Genomic DNA, 24,736 nt, shown 5'->3' on the forward strand with positions numbered 1-24,736 from the left:
TACAACAGAACCCAGGGTTGCCTTTGCAACCACTACACATTTTTCTTGTGTCTTTTCTTTTGTTTTCATTTTCGTAGCACACCCTGTACCTTTTTTGTGGTCTCTGCTTCCCTTATGTTGGAGGGATAGTCACAGATGTGTGTACACAGCTACTTTGCGCAGGCATTGTGATGGATCTGGCTGCCGCATTGCTTGTACCCAGTGCTGTGTTTTGATAGTATTTTGTCACAGCACTGCCATTTCAAACCAAACAGCTTCCCATTTGCAGCTGGCTTACCTGTAAAGTAGCTACATGCTCTTCTGTTTGTACAGTTTGTACTGTTCTTGGCTCCACATCCTCTTCATCATCATCGCTGAGTGATGTCAGCATCACTGTCGCTGGTATCGAAATCCTCCAAACCATCTTCACTCCTCATTATAGAAAGACAGCGTACGTTGCCATGTTTAGCTTTCGCGAAAAACTATATAAACTACAACTAAACAAGTAAAACTAATAATAAAACAAAAAAAAAATAATTTTAAACACTATATGTATACTTGGAAAAGTTGAATGGCTTCCTGCAATATATCTCGGCCTTCTAAACGCCCACAGCTAGATTGGAATCGCTACATGACACGCAAGTGGATACAAATGTAACCTGACCCTCCCCCAACTTTCATTGCACATTCCACAGTACTAGCACTGCCTTAGAGAAAGAAACCTGAAACGCTAGGCTGAGAAATTGATCATAGAATAGAATAAGAAACTTGACGTACGCAGGTACGGCATGGTACTGTAAGTGGGTTTTCATTTGACGTACGTGCGTACGTCAAGTTTCCCATTCTATTGTGTGATCGGTTTCATGGTGTTAAAGTGGTTAATGATTTTGTCAGACATTTGTACTTTGCTGGACAGCCATTGTTTATTGCAGAGTGGTATGTATTGATGACATTGTGCGACAGTACTGTACATCAGCTAAACACTGCCTAATGCTGACATTCTTAATCATAAATATTTGACAGAAAATGATGAGTTGGTACTTGGTAAACCTATGGAACACATTGATGGAAATGTCAAGTGTGATTTTTAAAAAAGAACCAAGGATAACTGCCAAAGAGATACAAGCTGAACTCCAAGGTGAAGGTACGTCAGTTTGTGATCGCACCATCCGTCGCTTTTTGAGCGAAAGTGGGCTCCATGGAAGAAGACCCAGGAGGACTCCACTTTTGAAAGAAAAACATAAAAAAGCCAGGCTGGAATTTGCTAAAATGCATCTTGACAAGCCACAATCCTTCTGGGAGAATGTCCTTTGGACAGATGAGTCAAAACTGGAGCTTTTTGGCAAGTCACATCAGCTCTATGTTCACAGACGAAAAAATGAAGCTTTCAAAGAAAAGAACACCATACCTACAGTGAAACATGGAGGAGGCTCGGTTATGTTTTGGGGCTGCTTTGCTGCGCCTGGCACAGGGTGCCTTGAATCTGTGCAGGGCACAATGAAATCTCAAGACTATCAAGGCATTCTGGAGCGAAACGTACTGCCCAGTGTCAGAAAGCTCTGTCTCAGTCGCAGGTCATGGGTCCTCCAACAGGATAATGACCCAAAACACACAGCTAAAAGCACCCAAGAATGGATAAGAACAAAACATTGGACTATTCTGAAGTGGCCTTCTATGAGTCCTGATCTGAATGCTATCGAACATCTATGGAAAGAGCTGAAACTTGCAGTCTGGAGAAGGCACCCATCAAACCTGAGACAGCTGGAGCAGTTTGCTCAGGAAGAGTGGGCCAAACTACCTGTTAACAGGTGCAGAAGTCTCATTGAGAGCTACAGAAAACGTTTGATTGCAGTGATTGCCTCTAAAGGTTGTGCAACAAAATATTAGGTTAGCGGTCCCATCATTTTTGTCCATGCCATTTTCATTTGTTTTATTATTTACAATATTATGTTGAATAAAAAATCAAAAGCAAAGTCTGATTTCTAATAAATATGGAATAAACAATGGTGGATGCCAATTACTTTTGTCAGTTTCAAGTTATTTCAGAGAAAATTGTGCATTCTTCGTTTTTTGTGGAGAGGTACCAACAAATTTGAGCACGTCTGTATGCCAGTTGGGTTTTTCCAGTTAAAAAGTACTTTTTAAATCTATTTCTTTTTTTAAAACAGTATTTAAAATGATTGACAAGTTTTATATTGTACATAATTATCAGAAACAACAGCATTCTGATCCTAGTTCTAGGGAAAGTAGAACTAAGATCATAATACTAAATTGAGCAAATACAGTTAACAGGTTGCAGTGTATTTACAGTGGACAGGGTGATTTGTCCATAAGGGAAAATAATAGGCAATATATATAACAATGTGTTTATGAACACTACAGGTCCAATGCACTTACTGTGAAGTAGGTCACACCACAGATCTATGCATGCAATTACATGCATAGATACTGGTGCAGGTAGGCATTTCATTATATATATTTTTTGTTTTCAGTCTTTTTTTTTTTTTTACATGGGGATCAAGTGTGCCATTAAGGCAATGGGGTGAGCCGCTGTTTTCACATCTCACAGTTGCAGAGGCTCTGAAACTGAGATCAAAACGAATTTCGGCCTGTTGTTGATACCTGTTTGGGGTATTGATTGTATTATGTACATTTTCAACTTAATTTTCCAGTGGGATTGTGGGAAAAAGAAGCAAGCGTCTCTTAGTCATGGCAGCGAGCCAAGACTTGTTGGGGGCTGTGCGTATGTTTGCACAAACTGAGAGTGTGACGGGTTTACCATGGTAGACTTTCCTTTAAGGCAGTCAGGCTAACCATCAAGGGCTTGGTTGGCATAAACTTGCCTTTCACAAGGCTATGTCCTCAGATCTCAAAGCTGCAAGTTTTGAAACACAAAAAAGCATTGCACCTTTTCATGTAACGCGGCCATGCTGTAGTAATGATGGATTGTAATTCTCTCCTTTCTCGTGTTGGAACATGAAAAACACACAATTATAGAAAATATATAATATATAGAAAAGGCATTGCTTAAAAAACACTAAGCTAATAATATTATTATTATTATTATTATTTTAAATCTTGCCAGTCACACATGATGCATGAGGTATTTTGATTTTACATGATGATGTTTAGAATCAAGGTAAGGACAGCCTTTTCAGACTTTGATTTCTTCCTCCATGCCCCTGTTCAGAAGGCTAATATGTTGTCCACCTTGGGGTGAAAAGTCTCAGCAATATTCAGAAATATAAAGTGTGCTTTCTCAATATGAGCAACCATTAACTTAAGTGAGTATCAGCAGCTTCTAAATATGCCTATAAGTGACTGGCTCCCAATTACAGTATGTCAGTCGCTGAGCATCAGCTGGTTTGTCAGTAAGCAGGAAATAGGACTTCAGAGGGAGTTTTCCGGCTGTGACTTAGTCCCTTACATTAATGTAACTGAATAACTTCAGGAATCCCAAGTACTGAAGAAATTCCCAATATTTATAAAGCTAAAATGCCCTCATGTTGCTTCCAAATATAAAATACTATTTGCCATGATGTGTAATTAAACCCTGAACAGGGTAATGATGGGGCATTAAAAATAAGATCAGTTGGTTTTTGAAAGTTAGTGAAAGTATATCCGAAGAGTCTGTCTGCCTTCATATTTACGTTATTAATTAGATCAAGTATACTGCTAATGAGTTGTGATAATTGTTACAACATTCTTTACCACAAGTTATTGAGACTATCAAAAACACATTTTTTATATCTTTGTACAGTGAATGTAGGTCACAGTGAGATTGTAATACCAATCCTAATAGCTGTAATTGTTATTACAGTATTGTCAGCAAACTTTAACAATTCATAATCTAGGAATCTGACTTTGTTTGGTGATTCTCTTATTTAATTATCAAATTGTTAAATCAATGATGTAGATCAAGATAAAGTACTCTGTACTGTTAAATGTATATGAATAATGATACCTCTGATTTAACCAGCGTATCATGTAAAACTACAGCAGCTGTCTATCACTTGGTAAAGTAGTAACAGTAATCTACAGTATAAATATATTAATATTACCATTTAGATTGCTATGCCGCCAGGATTAGAGATTGAAACTATTCAGCACTATTCTATAAATATATTTATATTTCACTTACATAAACTCAGGAGGATAAAGAGCTTTAAAAAAGACTTACAAATATATACTCTTTGAACTTTAGCAGGTAACTGATTCCCAGTGCCAGGATGCCTGCTACTTAGGGTTAGAAAACCCATTCATTATTTTGAGACCACATACTTCTAGGATGATGTTACCCCCTGGCTAATATCAGCGTTGTATCATTACTTTCATATAACTTATCAGAAGATTGGAGTGGTAGAAAGCAATTGTGTGTAATGTATTCTGATGTAGTATTTACACAAAACAGCATAAGTCAAAATCCCATTGCATTATGTTGAAGAAAAGCAGAGTAATCTCTGGATACATTTCAGTACAGGTCACAAAATCAGTTCTAACTAATTGGAAACTGGACTAATTGGTTTCATCTTCACAGATTCTATGTACATATCCCCCAATTCGATTTACTATACAGACGTTTCCTGATAAAGGCTTCACTGTACTGTAAACTGTGTATTTTGCTGTCATTCTCATAATATCTTCACAGGCAGAAACTCATTTCGTAAGCTGAACTGAATCCTGTGTAAGGTATAGGTTATGTCACTTTATCTAAGAGAGGTTAAAAAAAAAAAAAAAAGTGTTTTACTTTCTTTTTGACTGAAGATGGAATAGAACATTTTAAAAGATAGTTAACAGAAATGGAACAGAGATTTACTTTAAGTGCAGTAGGTACTGGTGACTGATGTAAACACCCGTTCTTGGCGTTCCATGGACAGCATATAAAATATAACCCAATAACCCCATGCTGTATTCTTCAAATGGCTTTTAGGAACCCCCTCCCGCAGTGTAGCTGTTTGTTCGGATATTAATTATTTTACTTTTCAGATTCCTTGCTAGACCTTTTTAGGGATATTGGGTTATTCTTGAATTAGAGGAGATATGAATTTACAAGCTCTAAAACTGTGTTCTGCTATTTGTGATTGGTACCATATATTTAATGGAGAGCAGATGCACAAGTCTGGCTTTCACCGTGTGCCAGAAATGTCACTTGTGTGGAGTAAAAGCAGGCTGTGCACTCGGTAAGTGTTATCCCTGTAATGTACACGGTCATGACACTAATCCTGCAGTATTTGTCCTCACAGGGGCTACATAAACAAGAAAATGATGAAGAGTTGCCTTCAAAATGCTTTTCATTAGCAGGCCATCTAGATTATCCGAGGAGCAAATCACAAGTCTGTCTGTCCGTCCCCCTCCCCTGACCTTGTCGAAGGGCTCCCTGCTTCCCTGTGTTAATCACAGCTTGCCGGCATGACAAATGGCCTGTTTGAAATTAAACACGCTGGTCTGAAGGGTTGCTATAATGCATCATTAATTGGCGCGTCCAGGAAAGAGTCTTCCATTGATAATGCAGAGTGACATTTTGAAACTCGATTTAAATAACCTAACTGCAGGTTTGCAAACAGTTGTAGAAAAGCACTGTGGGGTCTATTCATAAAGGGTTAACGCCTGTCGAAATGAGAAAACAGGAGTACATGATCGGACTTCGTCCATAGCCGCCTATTTAACGTCAGTTGCTATTCATAAGAGATAATTCAGATGCATCGTTAAGCCCCAATGATTTTCATCTATGAAGGCATGTTTGTAACGAATTGAGAGAAAAGTTAACAGTGACCTCATTAACATAAAGTTTTCATCTGTCCTGAGCGTCAACCTGCTATTCATAAGAGTGAACGAAAGCAAAATACTGTCGATAACTAGGAGTTATTGAACACTTTCTACAGTCAAGTCTAAACTAACAGCCTTGGCAGACAATTTTTTTTTTTTTTAAAGACATATTTTATTACTACACTTGCTCTGTTATACAGTTTGACATACCCATGATTAACACTATCTATTTTGAAAAAAAAAAAAAAAAAAAACTGTAGCTTTATATGAAGGAAAATGTTTAGTATAAATATATACTCACACAAGAACATATTCTCTGGCATAGTCATTTTGAAACAGCACTGTGAAGCGGAGAGCAAGTGAGAGACTGAGAATGGACAGTTGTTTTATTTTTATTATTTCTTTACCGTGATCCGCGGCTGACAGTGGTCCTTCTCTTTTTACTTCTTTTACATGTGTTCACAATAACCAGTTTGGACGAATACTGCCTGTGTGAACCTGTTTTATTTTCATGGAGCGTTACAATATACAGTATACCAGTGCTGCTAATGCAGTCGGTGGGAAATGTGGGCTTGCTTGGTATTGCAAAAAACACTGATTGACCCTCATATACATAAACTCGTCCCTGATTGATTCCATGCTTTAAGCAGGGTTTATTATTATTATTATTATTATTATTATTATTATTATTATTATTATTATTATTATTATTATTACTAGAATTACAGTATTATTCAAGTGTCCTCCTATTTTTTTTTTTTTTGAGGCCCTGCACTTAAGAATGGAAATCTTATGTGTGCGTATGGAAATGTGTTTACCAGCGTTGCCGTTGCATTTTATTTATTTAAAAAAAATGCTTTTTTTTTTCTAAATTATGACATTTCCTGAATTTTTGGCAGACGTGATAGGGACATCGGAATCAGGTTTTGCAAACTGCCCGTGACTGGCAGCTGCAGACTCTGGTTTCGGTAGTAGGCTACTGTCGGTGGATTCCGTTTTTCTTTTTGCAACAGCTACCAGCGACACCCAGGGAACATTAATAATGCTGATGATGTCATCAACGACTGTATACCCATACATAAAATGATTTGCGACAGTCGCCCGTTTGCTCAGATCATTTTGTGAATAGCAATATGGATGACTTTCATTAGTTTTAAACAAAATTTATTTTATTACGGCAGTTGGCAAGTACTTTTATGAACAGGGCCCTGTGTGTGGTAACTATGGTAGGGGTGAGCCAAACAATGAATACCATGGATTGAAGAGCCAGCGTCACATCTCTGTATGTTATGACAAAACCTGTTCAACCTTTCTCATGTTTCCTGTTTCATTTAAACTATATTTCTCTGATCTCTCCCGGAGCTGGTGACTGCCATCCCTCTGGTTACGTCATTCTTTTCCAGTTGGGTGCACCGCCAAAACCTTGTCTAAGCAATGGGTTCTGTGTCTTATTTGGTACTTAAGTTTTTTTTGGAGGATTAGCTGGCTAAGTCTCACTTTTCACAAATATGGAATTTATTTGTTTGGTTGTTTTACTTTTTATTTTTTGTGCTGGTGCATTTATGGATCCATGAAAGGTGATTGAGACCACCAAACTCATTTCACCTGAGCCATGTTCATATCTATATGTCAAATTCAAATCTATGTCTCCAGAGAGGTGAAAGGCTGTTGAATTACCCAGCGAGCCCACCTAGCCCCAGGTCATTTGTGTATAGCTTTAATGAACAAGTGTCTTGGGGTTTTAGAAGCAGTAACCCTAGAGTTGGAGTGTCTGAGACTGAATCTGGGGCTTATCTTATGACACAGTTCTTGGTGGCATCTCTGTGACATTTTAGAAGAGCACAAGAAAATGTACCCACTGACCCATCAGTGCTTGCCAATTGATCCCAAAAGTTCAGTACAATAAAAGTTTTTTTTAACTAACATACTAACCATTTCTTAATGTCTCTGGTTAAATCTTTTTTTTTATTTATTTATTTTATTTTATTTTTTTGCACAGCCTAAAACACCCTCATGGGTGCCATTGTGTGATGATATCAGCTGCACCTGTAAATATAGTAAATGTTTCCATTTTAAATAAGGCTGTCAAATACTGTACGTCAGTGGTCGGCAAATGGCAGTCCGCGGCCCAAATCTGGCCCACGGACAGGTGTCGTCTGGCCCGCGGATGCCTCCTGTCAGGGCTGTATCAACGGCTGAGCAAGAGCGGAACTTCATTTTAACATTACTGCAAGGGGGCTGTCATGGGGGATTCTCCGTACGACCTGCATATATTTCTTGCGAGGTAAGCAGAAAATTAAGTGTTTTGCAATATCGATTCCAAAGTACAGTAGTTGCTGATTTGTGATGATACATTTATGTCTCGCTATGGAACTGGATTCCTCACATGATAGACAGACACGAATGCAGAATAACATAAAACACAATTCAAAAGTAGCATACTTTTTTTTTTTAATGCTTCATTGCGTTATGACAAATTTAATGAGAAAAATTGCACTTTCGTTCAGCGATCAGCTATAGAACACCAGGTGTGATAGACGTGATGGCGATAGGTAGGCAGTTCTCCAAAGATTTTTGTGTCAGCCTGTTTCGTGCACCTGTTTCTAATATTGTATTCATTGTGGAATAAGCCGCTTCGCATGTGTAAGTAGATCCAGGCATGGAGAGTACAAACAGAGCCAGCGGTAGCTGCCTGGACATATATAGGCGGACCAGAATGATTTGCTTTGTTAATGAATTGAGGTTTCAGCAGCGACGATGCCTGCAAATATACTACTGGTTCTAGTTGCTGCTTCGTCGATTGCAGGAAGCACTTGCTTTGCATGGGACGAGAAATCACCATCGGGGTTGACTGAAAACGGATCACGGACAAAAACGATTACGTTCCTGGGAATGCTGAAGTCAAAGCGAGCCCTGAAATTGTCTTTCAGCTGTACAATAAAGTCCGTCATCGTTAAGAGTCATTTTGAGTTCACTTACAACATATCGGAATGTTAAACTAAACTAATTTGTCTCTTAATAGATACAACACAGATGATATATTATTTTAGTAATATTTATTTGGAGGTTACAAAGACATACTATCACAATTGTTACTTCTTTTTTCCGATTTGGTTTGTTTTCAACCGGCCTGACCAGCTTTTTTTTTTATTGACAAGCCGGTATGCCTTGTGCCATGCTGCAACACATTTTGCAAGTCACCCACTCTGCGGCTGCGCGCAGGTAATTTGGCCTGCCGTCATATGTAATTGCCAACCACTGCTGTACGTGTTTATGAATTCTATAGGTTAATCTTACAGATGTGCATGTTTCATACAAGTTATACCTTTCTGTTGGTGTTCACTGGAGGAATTCTTCTGAACTTTCGGTAACTATTATTTTTTGCGTTGTGATTGTGAGATATCCTGCAACAGGAAGCATTAGGGCAACATGATTTCTTCTAAAGATTAATCAACCTTTTAAAATGAACTTTTGATGTGATCCTTCGGGCCAGCATCCTGGACTCTACATAACCCTCCACCTGACCTGACCTCTCCCAGCTTTGCCCCCGTAGCAGAGACACAAATCCTTCAGCATGATGTATGTACCAAAGAGACAGTCTGTGGTTTTTCTTTTCCATGGATTCAATTAGGTGGATGTTTGCTGATCAACACTGGAGAGGTTAAAGAATTTGTTAGATGCTGAGCACAAGCATTGTCCAGACGCTGTCGGGTCAGTCCAGCAGTTCATCACCGTTTAACCTGCTTTTAATGTGGCCCTTATTTGTGTGTGTGTGTGTGTGTGTGTGTGTGTGTGTGTGTGGAAATACAATACAGCTGTTGTGCTGCTGAAAAGCAGTCTTTTGGTTTTTCTGTTTAGTTAGCAAAATGCAAACGGGTCACGTTGAAAATGGTAGGTGAAAAATTGGGTTTGAAAATGAGGATTAAAGATGAATTTATCCTTTTGCACTTATCTACATCTGACTACACAAACATGTATTGGATTGAAGTTAATGTACAGCAGCTTAAAATCAGCCTACAAATTTGACTTATGCGGTTCTTTAAAGCAGTCTATAAAAATACCTTCTGAATGACAACTATTTCTTTAATGAGCAGACTGTTTGTTACAAAGGTTTGGAATTTGTATGTAAGAGAATGGGGGTGCCAATGGTTAAGACCACTGGTCCTCATATATTAACAGGAAACAATCATATATTAAGCCAATGCAACAAAAAGTAGTAGAAATTGGGTGGGTACAGAAGCATTTTAAAACATTGGCTTATTTCATACTAATTAAAAGCTTAACAATTCTAACATTAGTTTGTTTATATGATGTATAAAGCAGCACCAAAATAATTAAATACTTATTTTCTTGCAGGGTTGGCTATTTGGCACTAAAATACATTAGTTTACTCCAGACCCGCTGAGAACTAGGAGTTAACAGCTGATCCCAGCTGTATAGAAACACTTAAGAAACATGAAGGTTGTTCATTACATTTTTGGCCTTTTGGAAGGTTTGATAACAGTGTATCGTTGCCAAGAAAAATAAGAAATTTAAGTCACTGGTAACTGGAGATAATATAAAGTATATATATATATATATATATATATATATATATATATATATATATATATATATATATATATATATATATATATATGACATTTTCAACAAAATTATACTATATTGTTGAATTGAGAAAGTTTCTGATGTTCCTAAACCCCCTAATGACTTACCCGTATATTCTTTTTAAAATGCAATTAAAAACAGCAAACGCGTAATAACAGATACAATTAAAATGTATTTTTTGTTTATTTTTTCTATAAAGTATTGTAGGTGAAATGTAAAGTGTGCATTTGTTGCCTATGACACAATGAATGCCCCCTTCACTCTTCTTTTTTTTTTTTAATAATAATTTAATGCTGTACCTTATTGGTATTAGTTATTAGTATGTCATCTATAACAATCAGTACAGTAGTTTCGATAAATGTTTTGACAAGATTTTTTCACAGTCGGTATAACATTAAATATTTGTCTATATCTATAACTTTGGGGCAATGCAAAAAATGGAACCCGGTATGATGGCACCAAGTTACAATAGACATGGTCATGTGTTGTAAATTAGGGAAAGCTTGGAATTAAGTTACCAGGTCTTAAAGTGGATATAGGGATGTATAATGTGAATGCAAGGGGCTCTGTTCAATTAATTTTACTAATTAGTGCCAATCTGTGGGGTCTGTGAAACAAAATAGAAGTGTATTAAGCATACAGTATTTTTTTCATCAGACTAAACATCTGCGTATTGTTGGTGTTTTGTGCAAATAAAGTTTCAAAACCTTTAGCAGTATTTTCATGTGAATAGTTTGTATTTCAAGGAAAGTATGATTCACTTATCCCAAAGATTTGTGGTAATACACAGGAGGCTTTGTAAAACTTTTGTCATGCATGTTGCCACTAAACACCCTTTGTGTGTCTTTTCTGTAGATGGTGAGAAGAAGTATCAAGTGGTGATTCATGGGATTGAGCCTATGCTTGAGACCCCACTCCAGTGGCTAAGTGAACATCTCAGCTACCCAGACAATTTCCTCCACATCAGTGTCATTCCCATGCCAACAGACTGAAGAACGGGACTGTTCTTTTTAAAAAATAAAAAATTAAAAAATTAAAAATTAAAAAAGAGAAAATGAAAAAGAGACTTCTTGCCATCCTCCAGAACAAACTCTTTGCCAGAGCTCTCCTGCCCTCCGCTTCTGTCAAATTCTTTCGGAAGCAATCTGACCAAAAAAACCTCACTGCAGTAAGCCAGACAATGAGATGAGAGATCCCATCACTAGATAAAGGCAGCCTTTGCATTGCCGCTGCCTTTCTCTGCTGTCGTCATCAAACCTCAATTGCGACATCAAAGAACTTCACAGGACCCCTGCGGCTGTATTCTGGTAAAAGAGGAGACATAGAAATGGAGAGCAGTGAAAAACTTCGGAGACCGGCGAGCCAGTGGAAAGATGGTTCATTTTGATTTGCACCTTTGATTAGAAAACAAGCAAATATGGGTATTTCCTAAAGTGACCACACATTGAGCTGTAAAAACCTAGCCAGTGGAAAGACAGGTTTACACTTTCCAAGTTCTTACAGCTGCCTCTGGAAACTGTTTTTCTCAGTAACACATGCAAGCAAAGATATTTTTATGGGCGATTCTTCTCAGATCTTTTCTTCCTTACAGCAAATTACAAGAAGTCAGTATGTGCTCCCTTAATTAGACCATGAAGTGTCGTCTTCCTTTTCTGAACCCTGTTTAATCTGGAACAGATAATTAGTTTAATAGTTAACAGTCCATATTTGAGGGTGGGGGGTGGGTTATACTGTATATAAATGTTTTGGTATAATCACATAACAGAAGTGTTTAAACATGCATGTTTTGTTTTCACATTTTTGTACCCCAGCCAGTTTTCTTTGTCTCATATTTGCTATGGGTTGTTTACTTCTAACAAACAGAAAAGAAACATGTTTCATGGTCCATACAGTATACTGATTTTATTCATAATACACCCACAGTATTGATAAAAGTGAGCGAAGCTTTGTTTTTGTTCAATTAAACTCTATTATCTTTATTATATATTCTCAGAAATGTGGTATTTTTATCATACATTTGTGTATTAATGTGTTCAGTGAACTTGGGTGCTGTGATAGGTTGAGTGAGGATTTGTGTCATTGTAGAATTATTAGCTGCTTCATTAATCCTGTGGTCAAGGTATATTAGGAGAAAGTGTGGTCAGATGGGTGCCCAGTATTTCTGTTAGGTTTTAATTTTCACAGTTTTACCCCATGTATCACATTCAGACAACAGCAGATGTTTCAATACCTATCTGAGAATTAAAAACAATAACATGTAGCATATCTTAGTAAGATGTCGGCTCATTCTTGATATTTTGGTCATACACTTGAACAGGATGAATTGAGCCAGGAAAGTACAGTAACCACACTTTATTGATATCCACTTTCTCACTGTGGTACACAGATAGATGTCCCTTATGCTGTTTGGATTCCATCCAATACCTGCATGGATATTAGCCAAACAATCAGTGCTTGTGTATTATTTATTTATTTAATTATTTTTATTATAGTGCAGTAGTCCAAAAATATAGGCACTAAATGTGTAAATATAAATACATTCTTAGCATTAAATCTGAAAGCTCCTGGCCTCACAGCTTACTGTGGGTTTTAGACTTGCTTAACAGCAACACAGTGTTGATATTCTTAGGGGGGTTTGCATCACATTAGTACCTGCATTGAACTTATAAAATTCTGCCCTCTAATTGACTGATACCAATGTCAATTGTGACTTTTGAAAGAAAGCATTCACAGTGGGTTTTATTTGCGGAGAAGATGATTTGGAAAGTTTCCCAACAGAGAAGCAACTCTGTAATCATGTACCAAAAGCAGCTGAAAAGAATCATTTATTTGTAGGAAACGGTGACTATAACTTCCTACCCTCGTCAGCAATGTTTCATGTACTGATCGAGCATTACTGAACCACTTGTCAGAAGTGTACAGGATTTAGACATTTCCCAACAGTATGCATTAGCAGAAGGCTATCGCATTTGTTGAATCATTACATACTTCATTGCTGACATTCAAGATGTAATCTTTTTTACACATACATGCCACACAGTAGACAAACTCGAACACAGTCTTAACATGCCAACCACATCATGTCACAAGCTTTCGGGAAGCAAGTAACTCCATCTTTGTATGTGTGCTAGACTCATCGATTATCTTCTTCAGGCAGTATACTCCAATGGTAATTATTTGGCAATGGTTTTGTAACTATGTCCATTCCCAGGCCAGATCACACCTTTCTTAACTCAAGGTCTGATCAGTGTCTTTGATGTCACCTGCAGTGATGGCTTTTTAACACACAACCCGCAATTACACCTGATGGAAATGGCTCACAAAGGTTCAGGCGCCCAAGCCTGAATGTCTCTAAAGGAAGTGTAACAAAAAAGGCTACTCACTAAAATCAGAAGACATCTGCATGATAGGCCAAGTAGACTTTGCAGGCTGGTGATTGAGAAGACAAATCTGTACTGTATGCTGTCTGCCACATCATCTGTGGTTTTATTGTGACTGCACTAGTGTGGGTGCTCTTTTTGTTCTTCTCTCCCCTTAAGTGTCTCTTTGCTATTCCCCCTATTCATAGTACGCTTTATTAAATCAACAGGAATCTCTGCATGTTTGCACCATACATTTATACCCAGAGATTTTTGTGTTCAAGGTTAAATATCATGCAGAATATTATAAAATATGTGAGCAGGCTGTTTAGCATTGGCATGCACACACAAAAAAGCCACCTTGCAGTTGTTCTAAATAAAGCGATTAGCAAAGCATTGTGATGGTGCAGCAAAATATCCAGCACATTGTCTGGCTGGGAAATGCTCTCTGTATGTAGGGTGATGTAAAATTCACTACCGGATAGTAAGACTTGGTTCCGATAAGGTGGACTGGAAAATTGCAGTTTTGTGTTATGGTCAGGATGAAACAATAAGCATTTTCCAGAGAACTTGGGCCAGCCACTGTAGCTAGAGGGTGGTACCTTGAAAACAAAAAGAGGAGAAAGAGGGGGTGACACTACAGTCTGAGATCACACATCAAAGCAAGAGCTCTGAAACAAGTTAATTAAATAAAGATTTGTCATGGACAAGTTCCATTACGTGATTCCCTTATAAATCAAATGAAAGTCTGGCTTTCTGGCCCAGGAAAACAAAGCTAGATTTGATCTTTGTCGTGGGACACTGTTGGGATCCCCAGGTCTTTTTTAGTAGATTTTTAACCTGAAAGACAGCGTTAAGGTCTCGGTGACACAGACTTTAACTGTACATTTTTGTAAGTAACCAATGTTTAGCTAGGCTTATGGTAAAACTAAATAACATAAACAATACTTGCATCACCGTTTACTGAATTTGTGTATCGTCATGGCGAGTTTTCAAATAATACATGAATAAATAAAGATCTCTAAACTGTTTTACAGCCCATGCTTCTTGCAGCTAAGGTCTTGCATTGCCTGGTTCAAGCATGCCTTGTGAATATTAACCTATACTCTTTGTCTTTTGAAGCAGTCCAGGGGGGTGAATTGTGTTTACAACAAAATACAAGTCATGTTTTCTCTTTCTCTGAACCTGTCCTAATACACAGCCACATATTTTTTGTAAATATTTAATATGAGACTGCACATTGAAGCACAGAGGGGTTTCTGTCTAAACAAGGGTGTTATACTGTGTAAAACTTTTTAGGTCTGCCTTTATTATTTACAATTCATACAGTGATCTGTAGTATTAGTTGCAAAATGTTTGAACAGATTATTGAATCGTAGCTTTATATAAAGTAGGCAGTGCATCCTTGAATCTCTCGGCTTTACTGTACAACATTGGGCAAGACTGATAATGTGTGCTGTGTGAATATTCTGTAACGAATTGTATTAATTACATAATAGAAATGTGTAAGAGGAAACATGTTTATTTTAACAATGCAGTATCTTTGAATTAAAAAAGGGACTGGTATGTCTTTCTTTGGATTCTCATTCAAATGTGGTCTGTCTCTGTCACACTACATGGAGAACACGTAACTTTATTTTCATATATATATATATATATATATATATACACAGCTCTGGAAAAAATTAAGAGACCACTGCAAAATTATCAGTTTCTCTGGTTTTACTATTTATAGGTATGTGTTTGGGTAAAATGAACATTTTTTGTTTTATTCTATAAACTACTGACAACATTTCTCCCAAATTCCAAATAAAACTATTGTCATTTAGAGCATTTATTTGCAGAAAATGACAACTGGTCAAAATAACAAAAAAGATGCAGTGTTGTCAGACCTCGAATAATGCAAAGAAAATAAGTTCATATTCATTTTTAAACAACACAATACTAATGTTTTAACTTAGGAAGAGTTCAGAAATCAATATTTGGTGGAATAACCCTGATTTTCAAGCACAGCTTTCATGCGTCTTGGCATGCTCTCCACCAGTCTTTCACATTGATGTTGGGTGACTTTATGCCACTCCTAGTGCAAAAATTCAAGCAGCTCGGCTTTGTTTGATGGCTTGTGACCATCCATCTTCCTCTTAATCATATTCCAGAGGTTTTCAATGGGGTTCAGGTCTGGAGATTGGGCTGGCCATGACAGGGTCTTGATCTGTTGCTCCTCCATCCACACCTTCATTGACCTGGCTGTGTGGCATGCAGCATTGTCCTGCTGGAAAAACCAATCCTCAGAGTTGGGGAACATTGTCAGAGCAGAAGGAAGCAAGTTTTCTTCCAGGACAACCTTGTACTTGGCTTTTTTCCAGAGCTGTATATTATACACTCTAGCCTCCCAAAACCTTTCAAACTGCAAACTGTTGGTGTTATACATATAATAATGTATTGTACAATGAGAATTGGTTATAATAAAATATACAGCTTTTACAGAGCCAAAATGGAAAGCCTGTTCCTTGCATGTCACAAATCCTATGAAGTAATATAAGCTTTCGTGAAGCAAGTAACTTTCTCTTTGACAAGCGTCCTGTAGCTTTACACCTCCACTCGGTCCTTCACTAAACCCCACCTTCACACGGTGTACACCTGGTATTATTGGAATTTGTTGTCTAAGGAATAACAAAACTCTCTCTTCCCCACAGTGCCTTCTAATTTGCACAAAGCCCCTGAGACCCAACCAGGGAAGTTAAACCTGTTATTAGACAAGGCTCCAAATTGCATGTTGCAGTTGCGAGGGCTTCAGATGTATTGTGATCAGTCATGGGTGAGGATGACTAATACTGCTCTACTGGTCACCTATTTCCCACCACGCCTCTTTTTTTCTTCTTTGCCCTATTTAACTAGCATAATGATTTTCCATCCCCCCTCAACTCTTAACTTTGACAAGAAAGACAGCTGGAAATTGTAACACGTCGGTAATTCCTCCTAATAGTACAGATTATCAGTTTCACTACCTGTGAATGAAAGGCCAACATGACCTAATTGTTTGACAGAGGCTCCTGTGTGGCTGCAAGGGGCTAAGACTGTAATTTTGTTGTAGTTATTAAAAAGAATAAAAAATACAGAATAATGTAATGACACCCCATTGTTACTGTACAATAGTAAGGACGTGTGTCATAAGAACTAAACACAGTTTAGTGCAGGTTAATAATTGCTATTCAAGTTTTTTTTTTTTTTTCTGTAACACACAGATGTCATGTTTATGTCAAATCGGACCTGGATAACAAACAGATTTCAACAGGTGTCTGTATTTCTGACTCTTGGTATACCACAGAGAGGTGTGGCCCGAGTTCCACACAACTGCCTTCAACTTCATTCTGAAAAAAAAGTTGTTTATGCTTCTTAAAACGTTCCTAATTTAGCTCAAAGGAAACTCATTCAAAGCATGTTTCTGAAAAAGAAACTGCACAACGCCTGATACTGCTTTTAAGCTGATGAGGCAGAATGGACAGATTTGTGTACAGTTTCTTTTATGAATCTGCAGTTCATCATGTTTTTTGGCAAAACGTTTTCAGCTGAATGAAATAATGTCAATTAGAACTGACAACCAGGAAGAAATTGTATCTGAAATGCCACTTCCTTCTACTGTAAAGTAGTCATGTTTAATAAACAACTGATACAATATATTGAAACTGTAGATGAAGATTACAGCCATGAACAGACCCTTATAAAAGTTTACCATGGTATTTTTGCACTTTTACTATGCTTGTCCCATGAACATACTATGCATTCACCATAGTTTACTCTAGTTTGACATGTTTTTAATTAGCCATACCTCTCTGTGCTTTCACTGAGCTTTATTACATTTTCCTATGGTTTTACTATGGGAAACTGTTAACCCTTTAAGGTACAAGGGACATAAATGTGCCCCACAAATAACATTTTACTACATTTCTTATTGCAATGCAGTGCACAAAACAGGGTTTACAATGTACTGACAAGTTGGATCTGGTCATTCAAATTGTCAGATTCCTCATGATGCTTGAGTTACTCTGAAATGCATTTTAAGAAGAAAAGAACACTCAATTCCTTGTGTACCTTAAGGGGTTAAAAGGGGAAGACTACAGATGTAGCACATTAATTGATACTGGCAATGCATCTGGTCCTTACTGTTTTAAAATAAACTCATTGCTGCAGGTTCAGAGTGGGTCTTATACCAATACCAAACCCCTGCTTGGATGCTATTGTTTGGTCAGAACTTTTAAAAATAGAAAGCATTAGTGTTGCCTTAGGGTTAGAGCTGAGATGTGGGGAGAAGGAGATACTGATCTGGAATACCTCCCTTCAGGCATCTGTGCTGCTGCTGTTTTACCTGGCCTTGGGGCCTTACCTTACTGTCTCTCAGTCCCACCCGACAGTAAAGCTGGGCACAATGAGGACCCCCCACTGCATATAGGAGGTGAATGAGTTGACCCACCACTGGCCCTAAGCAGAAAAACAATCTGCATTTCCCACTGTGTTGAGCAATACATCTGTAATTGAGATTTCAATGAACAATAGATTGTTGGTATTGGAAACATTCTTGGAGCTCATTTAAAGCTGAGGAACACTGAAGCGCAAAATACACAGCTGAATAACAGGGCTGTTGAGTTGCATTGCTGTTAAATAAAAATAAAACAGCTACGTCAATTGAATCAATTTAGATGTTTTTATAAACACATGATGCCACTTCTATATAGAATCCTTGGGCTCACATTGTTCAAAGTCATTTTGTACTGGACAGCAATGTGCCTTTATCTGCAATGTAGATGGGTTATCTGGTTTCAGCGCACTTTTATTTACTGTTATATGTCAGTCAGCTACTATAGTACTATATGTATACTATACATACTGATCATTTACAAATGACTGTCAATTTCTAAAGCTGTATTAAAAAGCATCACTGAAGTGTGCAAACATGAACCCTGTACACACCTGCACGGTGAGTCATAGAGGTTTGATTTACAACGTTACATTTATTTTGAAGGTCGAGCATCAGTTTGATTTGTATACTGTATCCAATCCCTTTTCATTGGTAAGAGCACAAGTACTGAATTATATTACCAATATTGCATTGGAATCCGTGCCTCACTGACCCCAGCATGTATTTGAGTTTTTATATCATGTACTGAAATATAGCAAACTAATACTGAGGGGAAAATAACAAACCCATCATTATTGTATTTATTTTCCATCTACAGCCACTTGTACCCTTCAAACAATAGTCATCACATAGTCTATAATATGCCAACATCTTAAGACCAGACTTAAATAAAGCATTTTCCTTCAGATCTAATTTTCAAGAAGCAGCAAGCAAAATGTATTTAAAAAAAAAACTTTAAAACCAGTTCTATAAAGTGATATCTTACTCAGAATGCAATTACCAGAATCATCAGTGATCTATAAAGTTAATTATTAAACTTTAAGAAACCAACAAAATTAAACACCCAAATACTTCCTTTGCTGAATACAAACTGCAGTACCAGATTAAGAGTATCTGTACATGAAAACTGTGCAGAGTAATGTGCTAACACCTTAAATTACCTAGGCTTTTTATTTTATTTGAATAAACCTTTATTTGGTCTTAAATTAATTAGCAAAATATTATAACTGCAATTGTGCAAAGCATAGGTTAGTACATTCTCTATAGTAGACAATCCTAGTTTGCCAGTTTAATTTTATATTTTGTTAGTTGCAATACAAGGCAGGGCCCTGTTTTATTATTTTTTTTCATCAAACGGACCAGATTTAATAACATATCACTTTAGAATTAAAAGATTTACCAATTTTGAAATCGTATTTGCCTTTTTTATTTTATTTTATTTTATTGACTGAGATCCAGTTTTGTGTTTGAAGTGTTTGTGATTGGTAGTAGAGCTTTTAATAAATAGCAGGAAGTTTCACATAATAAAATATATGGGCATTAATTTGTTCCAAAAATGTTAACGCAGTGTTAAGTTAAAGTGTGGTGGGGAAGTGGTAACACATTAAGAATATTGAAAGATTTGAAAAAACACCTCGCGTCAATGTAGCCACAAAATATTATTTTCAGTTCAGCAATTTCCCATAACATATTCTATTTTAGACACAACTACTTTAATGATGTGGCTATACTGTATACGCTTTTTCGGTAAAACAAACAATTTGTGTTAGAATTTCTCTTAGAAAGTGGGTGTATACTATATATGGGTGTATGTTGTAGTTAACCAGAACAGTTGGTGGTGGTACAATGGATGGGGATTTTAAAGTAATCCTCACTGTTTCATTCTGCTAATCATCTGTCAGCTATGATTGTGTTAACCAAACTGACCTGAAAAAACATCAACAAATTGTAAACTTCCTTACCTTTACAGCTATGGGCAAAAGTTTTGCATCACCTCAAATTTTAGGTTTGAGGCATAATAATAAAAACAATATGAACAATTCATTTAACATTCTGTAATCAAATAAACTACACAATGATATTGCAGAAGTCTACCAGAAGCCATAATAGTAGTACAATATTTCATGTTAGATTTCAAAATGTCAGTTTATCGTTAAGTAAATGGAAAACTACAAAGCGTTATGTAATTCACAACATGTTAACGGAACATTATTCAGCAGGTTTCATGAAGCAAAATGAGTTAATTCTCTAGGGTGAACTTTTGGTCATAGCTGTATTTTGTCATTTTCTACAGAGGCCTTAAACTGCAGCGTATCTACAGTATTTAATTTAACCAGTGATCATTTCTTTTTTGCTCAAGTGATCAATCAAATCACTGATTGCAATGATGTATATTTCTATTAATATTTAGTCCAAATCTACAAATTGTGTTCATTATACCTGTAATCTATTCAGTACAGTTTTAAAGGTTTTCTGATTCAGGCATCAAGATATTTATTTTTTATTTAATTTTCAATGCAATCTATTTTCTTACATTCCTATCCAGACATTCATCCCAGCTTCCCAATGTGTCATTCAAATGTCATCCTATTAACTGTGAATCACTTCTGTAAAACAAAAAAAACTATACAAATCAACAGTGTATAGTGTACTGTACTGCAATGCAGTGCTATACAATGCAATGTCGACTTATATTGCAAGAGCAAGGATGACAGGTATATAGAGGGTGTTTGGCAGAGAGGAAAACTAACAAAGTAAGGGATTCTGGTGTATGAAGGAAATGTGTAAATATGAGTAGGATTTAGTGTAAGTCTTAGTTTCATAGATTGGATAAGATGTATTTAGAGATGATTGTTCATGCAACTGTATATGTCACATCTCCATTGGAACCTATCAGCAGTAACTACACTTAATGTCCCCGATTTCACACTCGAGTGTCAATGATAACGCATTTTAAATGTTTAAACCACAGCAGAATCTGGATAAACAGACAAAATATGTTTATATAAGCTTTTCATCATTTATAATATGTTCATAAGTGTTTAGCAATTTTAGTAGCCATCAGTTGCTAGTTGTGACAGATTTAACAAAACGCTTGGTGCCAGTAACAGATAATACACTATTTCTCTCCTGTGGCTAGCATGCAAAATGTTCTCAGAAACATTTAAGATGATGTATGCACTGGCTGGTTTTGTCTGGTTTGGTACTCTGTTCAAAGTCCTGAGCATGCAAATTCCATTTTCATATTAATGCCACTTACAACAAAAAAAAACACCTTCATATCAACGTCATAATGTGAGTTAAAAAAAAAAATATTTAAAAAAAAATTAAATAAATTGGACAGATATGAAAGCGTGTGTCATTTATAATGAGTTCATTCAACCTATGTCTCTTTTATTTCCTCCCCGCTGCCTTTCCTTTGATTTCCTCTCCTCATTTTTCTTTTGTTCTGTTTCTCCACCAAACTGTTTGAGTTTGTCTACCTTCCTGCTCCTTTTGTTTTTTTTGTTGTTTTTTTTTTTTTTTTTTTTACAGATTGTGTTTTCCTCCTGTCACTTCCAGGACTTTTTCAGACTAACGCAACCGCCCGCCCCATCACAAGCTTAGCTATTAATAACCCAAGACTGGGTATCAATCAATATGTTTTAAACATTACAAACTTTATTTTATGTTATTATGATTTTATTTAGGGATGCCTATTTTCAAAGAGGCACAGTGACAAATCAAGAGATTATGTTTCTTTCGATTATGTTTCTTTCTTTCACCGTTAAACACAGACCAATTCAAATCAAGAATATAAAGGAGAAAATAGGGATGCCAGATTTAAGATTTGAAGTGTGCCAAGTCCAGACACTTTGGCCTTGATTCTTTCTGCCAGGGAGATTTGATCTACCCCCCTAATGCTGAGGAGCCGGCCAAACCAAAGCTTGATGGCTGCAGGACGGGAAGACTCTCCCCCCATGGAAAGGGATTTGTTGCATGGTGATGATGGAGGTGGGGAGGCAGGGGGTCACATGAAACCAAAGCTAGGTAAATAGCATACATTCATTGAACCACAGCCAAGCTTTAATATTAATCATTTCACGTTATTATAACCAGAAACAATGGCTCTACGAGGTAATGTAAAAGTAACAGAAGATAACCACTGGTGAACAAATGCTATGCAGAATCAAACTGCAGCAATTATGCTGTACAGGTATATACCACCAAGCTGTTTTGATTGGATCTGCCTGTTGAGACAAGTAAACTGCGCTTGGATAGATAGTTAGCTTGTTTTTCTTCACGTTGGCAATTGATGGAAAAAAAGAAAACATTTTCTTGGGCGCAAGCATACACCTACATGCAGGTTAAAGTCATGTTCTGAGTTGAGCTGGCTTTACAGTACAGGTCCTTGGAGATTGTCAACCTTGAAACTTCTACTGTGTGTGCTGATTAGTTTCAATGCCATCTGGAAAACAAATCATAAAGAAACATCACAAAAAAAATGTATAGCATAAATATGACCTGCGGTAGCATTACTTGCTAGATGAACGTATCTTTCGGTAAATGCTCTTGTCTAAGAGATATTTAACTATTTATTTGCCGGCATCTAGGAATACCGCTGCATTGAATATTTAAGCATTAATACCCAACACAGAGATCATTGAGTGTGTTTCTCTGTAACGAGCTGAAGGCGGGTCTTTGAAGATATGGAATGTGTGTTTTATTTTTATTTTTATTTTTAGGCCTGGTGAAAGTACAGCCAATTCTTGATAATACAAATTTCAAGAGGCCAGTAAAAAAAAAAGTCTTATCAGTAATTTGTATTACTGATAAGACATATTGTATATCAGAAATCTAAAGCCAAATGCATACTGGCAATTTTTGTTGAAGTTACAGTAACACTCAAATCAAATTTTAAAGCACAAAAGCAAGGCGTCCTCAGCATCAGGGAATTGAGCAAATCAGGAACATTGATGACTTGCATCCACAGTTTGCTGTTCATAAGCCTGTATTATTGTATCCCGGTATTTTAGAGTGCTCGCGGGAATGTTATGAAATCCGTAGCCACATCTTTCTTTTTCTTACAGTGCACTATCCACCACTTTCAACACCTGATCTTTCATCTGCAGTGCAAGTTTTTGAGTAAGCACTATGGCAACTCGAAATGCATCCTAGGATCTGTAATCTCCAACCAGCACTAAAATACAGTACAGAGGTGTTAATGTGGATGCAAGTTAATACATTTCCCAATATCCTTTGCATTCAGCAGTTCGAAAATTTAGTTTTATTCAAATTTGTCTTCCCTGGGAGGGCTCCAAAATAATTTCCACTAACAGGAATTTCATGTTAGGTGAATATGTATTATAAGAAGACATTTACAATAAGCGACTGCAATATTTTGCCGGGACCTTGTAGAGAATTTGTACTATCAGGAAATTTTGTCTAATCCGAGTTTGCTTTAACAAGAATTGGCTGTACTTTCCTTGTGGGGCTTTCCAACTCCAATAGATGGGGCCTCAGGCAGATTATCAGGCATTACTTGCTGTAGTGGTTTCAGCTATAAGGTTTTACAAGCAATAGGTATGCCATAATGCTTACAGAAATTCACTCATGGTCTACAGCACAACAACAACACACAAAAAAACATTTTGTTAGTAGGATATTTTTTTCTGATTCAGATCAAATAATTCCTGCAATGATCAGAAGAGATTATTTCTTCGGAAACAATGATGATAAAAAGCTGCATGTTCAGAAATTAGATCAATGAATTGTCATGGTTCCCAACAAGATAGTACTGGACATAAAACAGGCCACATGTACGTCAACATCAGAACATTTATTGTAACATTTACTGGGGTGTTTCTCTTCTAAGAAGAAACCTATGTATGTGAAATTACTCTTTGCAGTAAGGAAGGAATCCCCTCCATGCTTTCTTATCAATGTCTCTTATTAGAACTGCTTTCCCTCACAGACAATCAAGTGGCCAATAAAAATGTAATGGTTGTTTTTTAACATGACAATTCTATATAGGCTTTAGATGCTAACAGTAAGTTAGAAATGCTGAGTGCTACTAAAAGGAAAACAAACATTTCATCAGTGTTATGTTTGGGAGCTTTGGCAAATAACACTGCTATTAAAAGACAACCTACAATGTTAGCAAAGTTCTAATGAGTTTGCGGTCATCTCAAATGTGATTTCTTTATGAAATCTTTGGTGTATAGTAGCACGATGATGCAAGGCTTATTTTCCAGTGTGAATGGTGTGGTCCAGCCCACTTGCTTTCCATTTCTCAATAGGCGTGGAACTATTCGGCCTTGCCAAGGACAGACTGTAAAAATCTCCATGACATTGTGGATTTGATCAAATGCCCTGTGCAAAACTATTATTGTTATGTTTTCATAGGAATAACATTGAATATCTAGAAACAACAATAGAGAATCATACAAAATACACAGAATTGGATACTAAACATGGACGAAATTAATTATATAGATGGTATAAAGTATCCCAATAGAGGGGTGTAGCAAGAAGATGCTGTTCCTAATCATTTCCAAGATGAGGACAAAGAAGATGTGTGATTATTATTCTCCTTTCCACTAACAGCATTGTAACTAAAACATATGCA

At 36.8% G+C, this 24,736-nt stretch overlaps 1 protein-coding gene across 2 annotated transcripts in view; it reads left to right on the plus strand.

The window, feature by feature from the left end:
• LOC117403419 (autophagy protein 5-like) overlaps positions 1 to 15,298 on the plus strand; it is a 68,425-nt gene extending 53,127 nt beyond the window's left edge. For both annotated transcript variants that reach the window (XM_034921251.2, XM_059024619.1), the window contains one exon: positions 11,209 to 15,298. In XM_034921251.2, coding sequence (XP_034777142.2) covers positions 11,209 to 11,235 — 27 coding nt within the window. In that variant the 3' untranslated portion in view covers positions 11,236 to 15,298. The remainder of the gene's footprint in view (positions 1 to 11,208) is intronic.
• Positions 15,299 to 24,736: the final 9,438 nt, after the last annotated feature.

This window comes from Acipenser ruthenus, chromosome 5 (genome assembly GCF_902713425.1).
Source record: "Acipenser ruthenus chromosome 5, fAciRut3.2 maternal haplotype, whole genome shotgun sequence".
In the NCBI taxonomy this organism is placed as follows: domain Eukaryota; kingdom Metazoa; phylum Chordata; class Actinopteri; order Acipenseriformes; family Acipenseridae; genus Acipenser; species Acipenser ruthenus.